Below are 10,395 nucleotides of genomic sequence, written 5' to 3' on the forward strand. Positions count from 1 at the left end.
GCACACGCCCTCCGCTGGGCACACATGCCCTCCCCCAGGCCGGGCCCCCCGCACGCACACGCCCTCCCCCGGGCCGGGCCCCCCGCGCGCACACGCCCTCCCCCGGGCACACATGCCCTCCCCCGGGCCGGGCCCTCGCTCTTACGGTTGCAAAGAAAATCTTGTAGCCCAGGATTCCAGTGCAACTGGGACAGCAGCTGCCTGGGTTTGCAGGGAGCCAGACAGGTCCCGCTCCTTTCCCCAAGGACGACACAGCTCTCAGGGCCTGGCTGCTCCCCACAGCTGGTCAGAAGCAGGAGGGGCCAGAGCAGAAGCGGCCCCAGGCACTGGCAGCCTCTACCAGTGGGGGAAGGGGGGGACATGGGGTAACTGCTCCAGGGGCTCAGCTCGCAGGAGCTGCTGGCCAGTGATCCTCACTGAGCAGAGAGGCTATGCCCCCAGTCCTGCCCCGAGTGGAGCTAGTCCATAGCTTGGGCTGGCCCAGCCAGGTCCATGCTGGTCCCGGTAGCCAGCCGGGCTTGGATCACAGCCGGGCTTAGCTAGTCACCGCACTGCAGATCCCCTACCCCCAACCAGGGAGGTGTCCCCGAAATTCCTTCATGGGGAGTTCGTGAGCCTGCAGAGCTCCCAGGGCTCCTGCCTGGGGGGGAAGGGAAGGGCAGCGCCCCCATCAGGGCAGGAAAGGCCGATCCGCGTGGAGAGCTTCAGCCGGAGAGCAGCTGACCCCAGCGGGGGCCCTGCCTGACGCATTGCCACTGGCTCACCGGAGGCTCTCTGGTCTCTCCAGGGCAGCAGAGCCCTTGGGGTTGGGAGGGGCCAATAGCTCCCCGTCGTGTATCCCCAGACATGATCCAAGCCGGCTCTTTGGCTCCATGGTGGACCGGGGTGCATCGGGTTCTGCGAGCGGCTGGCACTCGGGTCACAGGCTGCTCCCAGGGAGCGGGCAGCTTTGACCACTGACTATGAGTGGGCACCAGGCCCCCTAAGTTCCTATCTTCCCCCTCCCCAGCCCACTCCCCCTCCTGTCTGCCCTAGCCTGCCCCTTCTCCCTGGGGCTCTCACCTCTGTGCAGACATGTCCACCTGCCCGGAGACATCGGCGACACGGACATCGCGGGAGCAGTACGCCGTCAGCTGCCGGATCATCTGCAGCACCTGCTGGCCCAGCTCCTTGGTGGGCACCAGGACCAGCCCACGCACCGCCTGCTCCATCACCAAGGGGGACTGGAGGATAAGGGTCAGGGTCAGACACCAGTTGGGCACCCACGGCCTGCCATGCACTCAGTGGGATGTCCCGGGGTATCTCGCTGGAGAGGATACAATGCCTCTGCCCCAGGGATGGACACTGCCCCAAGCCAGGCACTGCACCCATTCCAGGGCAGCCCCCCCCCCAGGTGCTACCATCTCCTGTTACACAGCAACGGCCTTGGGGCTCGAGAGGGCACCACGCTGCTGGAGAGCCAGGTTCTGATCTGATGCACCAGGGCACCCAGGCTGCCCGCAGCAGAGACCGTCCCCGTCCCTCCACCCAGGGCACCTTGGCATGAGCAGCAAAAGGGGCCCATGCGGGCTGAGGGGCACAAGGACCCAAGCTGCTCTCCCAGGGACTCAGGGTTCCCGCTGCCCAAGCCAGTGGGGCTCCTAACAGGATCAGGCCTGGACCCAGTGCAGTGAGGGGCTCCCCCAAGAAGCCTGCCCGAGCCGTTAGTTGTGCCCCCGGGGACAGACATACCATCTTCACTTGGAGCAAGTGCTGGAGGAGGGGGATGGCATAGGCGGCCGTCTTCCCAGAGCCAGTCCTAGCCCGGGCCAGCAGGTCCTTGCCCTCCAGGGCCAGCGGAATGGCCTTCTCCTGGATCAGTGTGGGCTTGGCCCAGCCCAGCTCAGCGATGGCCTGCGGGGATGAATGGAGGGAGCCTGGTAGGAACCCCAGAGAGCAGCCAAAGCGTCTGGGGCACAAGGGGGGGGGGCGGCTCTGTAGGGCCCTTCCAGCCCCTCGGTCAGCTGAGACTAGAGCACTCAGTGCCCTGGGCTCTTCCCACTGGGGGGGTGGGAGGGCACGCAAGTAGCCAGGCTCTATGCCCAAGTCTTAAGGCCCCCACCACAGCCAGCAGCTGGCAGCCCAGATCGCATGGAGCTTTGTCAAGGGGATGAATTTCACCCCAGCCCCATCACCCCATGCCACAGAGCAGGGGACACACCCACAGCTCCACACACCTGGGTGGCAGGGCCAGGAACAGAACCCCAGCACCCTGACAGCCAGGCCAGCGCTCTAGCCACTAGGCCATGCTCCCCACAGCACAGCTGGGGGGATACCAAGAAGAGCAGGGGGGAAGGGTCACATCATCACCCCCCCACACACACACACACCCACACACACCCAGGGCAGCAGCTGGGCATTGCCAGGGGACCCAGGCACCGAGGGGGATGCGATTGGTGGGACGCGCCTGATCCCTCGCTGAGACACCCCCCATGGACACAGGGAGGGCGGGGGTCTCCTGTAGCCTCTGCAGGGAGAAGGGCCTCCCGGCTTCGTGCCTCCCACCCTGCCCTGGGGGCGGCACTGGCTGGACCCCATGGTCCTCTCCTGGCTCTGGGAGGGGCTAGGGATTGCGGGGGGGGGGGCAGGACTCCTGGGTTCCCTCCCCAGCCCAGGGAGGGGCCGGGGTGGGTGGGTCCGGGGGGAATCTAGTGGTTAGAGCTGGGGGCGGGGGAGCTGGGAGCCAGGGCTCCTGATTTCCCGCCCGGCCCGGGGGCCGGTACCTGCAGCAGCCGCCCGTCCAGCCCCATGTGCGCGAAGCTCGGCTCCGGCTCCATCTCCAGCCTACGCTGCCCGCCTGTCCTCCCCCGACTCAGGGCGCATGCGCCACTTGCAGTGCGGAAGCACCATAAAGGCGCAACCACGCGACTAGAGCGTCCCCCGTCTTCCGTCTGCTGCCCCCTGGGCAGGAGATGAGTCCTGCACCCCGAGGGGAGGAGCCCCACCCCCACAACCCCTGCCTGGGGCGGGAGGGGGCAGGAGCAGAGCGCTAGCGAGGGCCCATTGGCCAGGGAGGGGGAGCCCCCTGCTCTGACCCCTGGCCCCTACTCCCCTCCCAGAGCCAAGGACAGAACCCAGGGATGCCGGGTTCCACCCAGCCACCTAGCTAGCCGGGGTGGCATCAAAGGCATTGCTACAAGCCAGGGGCCGCGCAGGGAGAAACCACAGGATGGTGGCTGGTTCCGACGCCTGGCTCCACCCCAGCCGCTCCCCGGGGCCGGTTCTGACCCAGCTGTCCCACCACTCCCGGGCCAGTTCCGATGCCCAGCTGCAGCACAGCCACTCTTCACTCCAGTGTTGCCAACTCTCAGCAGTCTGATGATACCTGATGTTTAGTAAAGCACCTACTCCTGGAGTCAGGTGATTGTGTAAGTTTCTACCAGTCATGTTGGTAGAGAAAAGCTGGGAAATCCCTTGCCTAACAGCTCAGAGACATGAAGGCAAAGAAAAAGAACCAACTTAGAGCATTTTGGTTAAGCTGGGGCCAGATTCGTGGTGTTTAGGCACCATGGGCTGACTCCACGTGGATCCAGGCCATTTTACAACTAGTTTACTTGTATTGTGGCAGCACCCAAATGCCATTACAGATCAGGGTCCCCACTGTTTTATAGATTTCAAGGCCAGAAGGAACCAATGTGAGCAGCTATGCTGACCCCTGCATAACCCAGGCCCTAAAACTTCCCTGAATTAATTCCTGTTTGAAGTAGAGCAGATCGTGTAGAAACACATCCAGTCTGTTTTTAAACATTGCCGGTGATGGAGAATGCACCACGAGCCTTGGGAAATTGTTCTAGTGGTTAATTACCCTCCCTATTAAAAATATGCATCTTATTTCCAGTCTGAATTTGTCTAGCTTCAGCTTCCAGCCATTGCGCTGCTACATCTTTACCCGCTAGATTGACAAGCCCTGCTGAATTTGTTCCCCATGTAGGTGCTTATAGACTATGATCCAATCACCCCTTAGCCTTCTCTTTGTTGAGCTAAATAGACTGAGCTCCTTGAGTCTCTCATTACGAAGCAGGTTTTCTAATCCTTTAATCATTGTCTTGGCTTTTCTCTGCCCCCGCTCCAATTAATCACCATCCTTCTTGAACTGTGGGCACCAGAACTGGGCACTGGATTCCAGCAGCGCTCGCACCAGCGCCAGTTACAGAGATAAAATAAACTCTGTGCTCCAGATAATGTTTATGCATCCCAGGTTCACATTAGCTCTTTTGGCCCCAGTGTGTCACTGGGAGCTCATGTTCAGCTGACACCTCCACAAGTCCTTTTCAGTCACTGCTTCCCATGATGAAGTCCCCTGTCACGTAAGTATGGCCTGCATTCTTTGTTGCTAGATGTAGAACTTTATATTCACTCATATTAAAATGTGTATTGCTTGCGCCCAGCTTACCAAGCGATCCAGCTGGCTCTGTATCAGTGACCTGTCCTCTTCGTTACTTACCACTCCCCCACCGTTTGGGGCACCTGCAAACTGCATCAGTGATTTTATTCTTTTCCAGGCCATTGATAAAAATATGAAACAGCCCAGGGCCAAGAACTGATCCCTGCAGGACCCCACAGGAAACACCAGAGAGTGATTCCCCGAGGGGGAGGATGTACTCTAGCATGTACCTCATCACATACCCCTTTTGCTGTTCTTACTGCATGTCAGTTGTGAGCGATTCACACGGGGTCACTGTGGCTGCGATTGTGTCTACATTCTGGGGTCATGTCCGTAGGTGAGCACAGGCATCTCCCCTCTCTTCCCGCATGCTTTGTGGCTAGCTGTTGAGCTCAGAACAGCTCCTGTTGTGACCCAAGACCTTCGTAATGGCATTGACAAGGGGCTTACAGGTATATCCTGACTGGTCTGTACAGGCTGGTTCACCAATGGATGTCAGGTGAGGGTTCATATGAAAGCCAGGGTCACACTGCTCCTTAGCATCGGCGTGAAATGTACACCTGTATAGCCTGTAACGAGTTAGGTACATAGACTGAAAATATGTTGTCAGAGTCTGCAGCAAAGTACGAGGCACTAGCAGAGGTGAAAAGCAGGTTTTCTGTCAGACAAGAGAGATTTATTCCCCTCGCAAAACGCACTCAAATGTTAACAAAGAGATGTGAAGTCAACAGGAATGGAGCATGCAAGCCTGGAGGCAAGGGGGGAGAGGGTTATCCTGTCCATAAGCAAAGACAACTAACTTGGGGGAGGATTTCTAGAAGGCGGAGAATACCCTCCACCCGGGAAGTAAACAGACTGCACGGTTGCATTCATGAAAACTGGCTCAGCCAACCTTGGCTGAAACGCTGCAGAGGGCTTTGGGTGAGAAACTTCTCTAGAGAGGAAGTTAATCTGGTGGGATGCTCGAGAAAGCAGGTTATGATTGTGTTATGTGTGTAACCATTTGTTCAATTTGTTAGTCTCTAAGGTGCCACAAGTACTCCTGTTCATTTGTTCACTGTCACCTCAATCTCACGTTTTTGATAAACTTCGATTTAGTGTGAAAACAAGACCATCTTTACAAAACCTAAATCCATTTTCTTCACAGCATGTTGGAGTGGGGCTCGGTGCTAGGCACTGTACACAGGGGCCTCCCCAAAGAATTTACTGGGGTTGTTTTTCTAGGGTCTCCCCCATTTCCCCAGCAGTAGAAACAGCCAGACAGAGAACTCAGAAACCAGCCCCAGTCCAATAACCATCCCCCAGCACGCGAGTTACCAGAAGAGGTTTTATTTCACTCCAAAATCGTAACAAAGAACATCTGTTATGAATTCTCCCTGCAGCATGGGGGCTGGGCCCAGGCAGAACCAACCCAATTCGGTCGTACCATGGGGGAAGGAGAAAACATCAAACTGCATTTCAGATTTACTGCATCTTAACTATACCAGGGCGGCCCCACACCCATCTGCCTTCACCACCATAAATACCAAAAGGGAGGGGAGTGTCCACTGACACTGGCCGCTTCCCCCTGCCACACAACAAAGCTGGGAAGAAACTCCAGGGGAAAGCATCCACTACAATGTACTTCACCCCCCAGTAGACCCAGCGCCAACCCAGTTGAAGGAGGGTGCAAGGAGCCTGGGATCTCAGACGAAACTGAACAGGTCACATGCCGGGGGCAAGACAGGCCGATACAGCTTGGCATGGGGCCGGCCCTAGAGGGCTAAATTCAGCTTTTCCTTCCTGAGCACTCCTGGCCACAGTCAGAGCATCTCTAGTCTCTTATGGGGGACTGGAGCAGATGACCTGGGAGAGAGGAAGTGGAGTCTGGCCTCCCCTGCAGGTAAGGGGCAGGGCGCCAGGGGAAAGAAGAGGCCGTGCCACTGTCCTGGGCTGCAGTTATCAAAATAGATTCTGGTATAAAATAGCGGCTGCCCCTCACCTCTCCTCGCACCCAAGAGCTGAAATACACACACCGGGTGCGAAGCCGCCGACCAAATGCACCCCACTCCCTAATGCCTCAGCTATCGGCAACAGGCGGGATGAACCAGAGCGAAACAGGTGCCAGGTGGGTAAAGGACAGGGCATCAGGGCACTAGCAACTGGAGGGAGAGCAGCACAGATGGCACCCCGTGCGAGGACAGAGCGACCTCTGCCCAGGCTGGCACACCCCTGATGCCCTGCCAGTAGCAAGGCAGATCAGTGCCAAGCCCCCAGGAGGAGCTGCTAGCCCCGTCTGGCAAAGCACCAGAGGCAGCAAGACAGCCAGGATCTGGCCTCCTGCTGCCAACACAGCAAGATGCCTGGTGGCCAGGCTGGCTAATCATGGCCCCCCAAGGGGCTTGGGAGCATGGTGCTGCGAAAGCCAGCAGGTACCCGTGCTTCCCAGCTCCAGTGCGATTCAGTGCCTACCTATGCCCAGAAGGGGAGGGGCAGCGAAGGGCATGCCAGCATGGGGGGGGGGGCAGGGGTAGTGGAGGGGGGAGGGCGCTGCAGTGGCAATTGGAGAGGTCGGGGATTAAACCAGTTTCTTGGCCTCGAAGAAGCTCTTGAGGTGTCTCATCTGCCAGATGCCAGTGAGGATGAGGATGATGGTCTGGGCAATGGACCACCACAGCACCCGCTGGTTGGTGCTCTCGCTGGTCATGCGGAACCGCTCCTCCCGGTACTGTGGGGGGAGCAAATGGGAAGAGGAGTCAGAGCGGATGGGGAACCCTCCCCAATCCCTGCCCCCCAGGCACAATGCCACCCCCCCTCGGCAGGCCCCTCTCAATCTCGCCCCAAAGGGGATCACTGCCCCTGCTACTGCGCAGCCAGCATATGGCGCCCTCTTCACGTGCACAAGCAGGCACCCCCACACTTACTGCCCCCCACCAATGGCTTCCATACCAGGCAGGTCTCCCACATGCACACTTACATCCCCTGCCAACAGCTTCCAGATTAGGCAGGCACCAACCCACTCAGTCCCCAATGGTCCCAGGTGTGACACAGACCAGGATCAGGTGAAGCAGAGGGGGCGGGCACTGCCATCCTATGCCCAGCTGCCTCATGTCACCCCCACTCCTAATGAATCCCACCTCATCCAGCCACAATCCGAAGCACATCTCACATGGCCTCATGTTTTGCCAAAGGGGCAAAGTGTGTGTTTTCAGCCTGTACGTCCCCCTAATGAGCCCTCTCTGCCATGGCCACTGGGCTGGCTTTCCTGCCACAGTTCCCTGTCCCAGCCCTATGCAGATTCCAAGAACGCCAACCAGCACTCAGCGAGCAGGTGTTACAACCCTGAACTCTCTGGGGAGAGTTGTGGGGGGGGGATGGACAGTCACCTCAGTAACCCTCAAGAGCCCCACACCCACATACCCCGGGGCCCCTTACCCTTTGGTAGTTCTGCTCCTTCTGGATCTGCTCCACTTGGTCTAGCAGCTGCCGGGCTCGGAGCTGCAGCTCTGTCAGCTTGTCCTTGGCTGCAATCTCGGGGTAGTTGTTGGTGTGCTCCCCGACCTGGATGTCCAGGTGCACGCGCTGCACATGGCACACGTGGGGTCAGAGGCACAGGGCTTCCAGCAACATGGCACATGCAGTTACAGGTTAAAGCCCCAGGGAATCTGTCCTTCAGCTTCCACGCACCCTCTGGCCCCCTCCCTCCAGGATCTGACAGCACTTTACACATATCAGAGAGACCCACTTCCCCTTCCCACAAGGGGTAGGTATTACCCCTGTGCTACAGCTGGAGAAACTGAGGCACAGAGAAGGCAGGCAATGGCCCATGGTGATCATCCTGGGAGAGAGTGGCAGAGCCAGGATTGGAGCCCAGTCAGGCATGTTAGGCAGACAGCCCTTCCCCATAGCCAACAGGCAGTGTTTCAACTGCTCTCCCTCAAGAAATGGACAACCTGCACCCTGAGCCCTCCGCCCCGCAGGGTTTAGAGGCAGAGCCGAGGTGAAGCACTGGGGGATTCTCTTACCAGCTTGCCACCTGCGAAGAGCGCCATGCGCGTGGAGTTGGAGTGCAGGCAGATCTGGTGCTCACCCGGGGTGTGCGAGGTGAAGGTGAAGCGGCCCTCTGAGCCATACTGCCGGGACAAAATCACCTGGAACCGCCAGCGACAGAGTCGTGAGTGCCGAGCAAGCCCCGCCATCCCACCCCACAGTGCCAGCGAGCTGCTGATGGTACTTTCCTAGGGCAAGGGAAACCTTGGGCCAGCGAAGCCCGCAGCCCATGAGATCTGGCCCCAAAGGGCAGCAGAGGCCTTACCAAAGGGAGGCACCAGGATCTGGGCAGCAGAAAGGAAGAGGACACACGAAGGTGCCCCTGTGCAGGATAACTGGGCTGTGCCTGAAGCAGCAGGGCAAGTCCAGGCAGGAGGTACAGCCACCCCCAGCATTACCTTTCCATCAGGGTCCTTCACTTCCACATGCATGCCCAGCCCCGGCGTGGAGGGCAGGAACGACTCCGACTGCTTGTCCCACAGCTGGGTGCGGTAATTCCCTGCATGACAGAGACGGGGATCAGGGCGGGGCCTGCCCTCATACCCCCAGCTGGCCCTGCCCCCCGCGCCCCACCCCCCCCCCCCCCCCCCTCCCCTGCCCTGTCCCCCTCCCCCCCCCCCCGTCACTCCCCACTGACCTGTGACCTCAACCCCCCCACCCCTGCTGCCCATCACCCCAAACACCCTGCCCCACATCAAACCCAGCCCACTGCCCCCCATCCCCACGCCCCTCCCGTCAGCCGCCCACCCTCATGTCAACTCCCACTCCCTCCTGTCAGCCCCCCGTACCCTTCACCCCCCCATGTCAGCTTCCTCGTGTCAGCCCCCCACACCTTCACCCCCCGTGTCAGCCCCCCACACACCCCTCGTGTCAGCCCCCTGCGCTGGTTGGTCTCTCCCATCTCCCCCCCCTCACCGATCACCATGGTCTCGTCTGGGATCTCCTCGATGAAGCAGCGCTTCTCGGTCTCTCCGATGTGAAAGTAGAGCGCATGCGCCCCCCGGCCCGCCAGCTGCGCCAGCAGCACTAAGGCCGCCACTGTCCGCAGCATCCCGGGCAGCCGCTCCCCACCGCCGCCGCCACCGGCCATGGACAGCCCCACTCCCTCTCCCGGCCTATCGCGCATGCCTTGCCACGGCTCCCCGGGGATTAAGGACGACGCGCATGCGCAACCACTCGGACGCCTGGCCCTGGAGGAGAACTGCGCACGCGCCATACCTGGGAGAGGGGCTCTGAGCATGCGCAGCGTACAACCACCACTCACGCAGCCACACGCCACAGGTACGGGTGCGCGCGGGGATGCGGAGCGTCCTTCAGCCCCGCCCCTAAACCTGTTGAGGGAGGGGATCGCGCATGCGCAGAATCTGTTAGCGCCTGAATGTAATGAGCATGCGCCCCGTAGCCTCGCTGCTTGGCGGGTTGATTCAGTGGCTATAGCCCACTGCTTACAATGGGGGAGCTAGAGGTTCGAGACTGGTGCTATCGGCCAGGACGGCTGGGTCCTCTTTGCAACTGGGACAAGGCTCCTAGGTCCCATCCAGTCTCTGCTATTGCTCTGTAGCCTATCAGAGGGGTGGCTTGTGGGGAGGGCAGAGTTAAGGTGTTTCTATTCTGGAGAGGTGCCTGCTGCTCACTGATTTCCCTGCTGTTTTCATATCCTGCCAGAGTCCAACCAATATTCCTGAGCACTTGGAGCCAAACGAGAAGGCGGGTGGGGGCTCCATTTTGGATGTTCTTCCCAAGGTTTTATTGACTCAGGCAAAGCTGCTTGGCTGGGAAACTCTGATTTTGATCTTCCTGGCGAGGGACGTTGACCAGGACTGGGGGAGGGTGTGTGGCCCAGTTAAAGTCCACAGGGGCTGGTGCAGACTTTTTGAAGTACACATGGCCCAGGAGAGGCTCTGCTATAAATTCTGCATGGCCCAAATGCAGATGGGTGGAAT

The 10,395-nt window shown here is 59.6% G+C and overlaps 2 protein-coding genes across 2 annotated transcripts in view; both read right to left on the reverse strand.

Annotated features, from left to right (window-relative positions):
* The window catches only part of LOC112115036 (probable ATP-dependent RNA helicase DDX56), a 7,568-nt gene extending 4,727 nt beyond the window's left edge, over positions 1-2,841 (reverse strand). The window contains exons 1-3 of the mRNA XM_026656740.2: positions 2,763-2,841; positions 1,732-1,893; positions 1,063-1,223 (exon numbers count right to left, since the gene is read on the reverse strand). Of these exons, the coding sequence (XP_026512525.1) occupies positions 1,063-1,223; positions 1,732-1,893; positions 2,763-2,816 (377 nt within the window). The 5' untranslated portion in view covers positions 2,817-2,841. The remainder of the gene's footprint in view (positions 1-1,062; positions 1,224-1,731; positions 1,894-2,762) is intronic.
* A 4,112-nt stretch (positions 2,842-6,953) lies between these two features.
* Positions 6,954-9,593, reverse strand: LOC113407620 (transmembrane emp24 domain-containing protein 4). The gene is made up of 5 exons (XM_026656615.2): positions 9,368-9,593; positions 8,851-8,951; positions 8,428-8,553; positions 7,838-7,984; positions 6,954-7,130 (listed from the first exon to the last, which is right to left on the reverse strand). Exons 1-5 carry the CDS (start codon positions 9,576-9,578, stop codon positions 6,981-6,983), a joined length of 735 nt encoding a protein of 244 aa, XP_026512400.1. The 5' UTR covers positions 9,579-9,593; the 3' UTR covers positions 6,954-6,980.
* Positions 9,594-10,395: the final 802 nt, after the last annotated feature.

This window comes from Terrapene carolina, unplaced genomic scaffold, assembly GCF_002925995.2.
Source record: "Terrapene carolina triunguis isolate 2854851 unplaced genomic scaffold, T_m_triunguis-2.0 Scaffold49, whole genome shotgun sequence".
Classification (NCBI taxonomy): domain Eukaryota; kingdom Metazoa; phylum Chordata; order Testudines; family Emydidae; genus Terrapene; species Terrapene triunguis.

Excerpts from the sequence above, each read along its gene's own strand:
- LOC113407620 (XM_026656615.2), bottom strand. The coding sequence starts at position 9,578 with ATGCGCGATAGGCCGGGAGAGGGAGTGGGGCTGTCCATGGCCGGTGGC. Across the intron at positions 8,952-9,367 it reads AGACGAGACCATGGTGATCG|GGAATTACCGCACCCAGCTG; the intron begins GTGAGGGGGGGG and ends TCTGTCATGCAG. Across the intron at positions 7,131-7,837 it reads AGGAGCAGAACTACCAAAGG|TACCGGGAGGAGCGGTTCCG; the intron begins GTAAGGGGCCCC and ends CTCCCCCCACAG.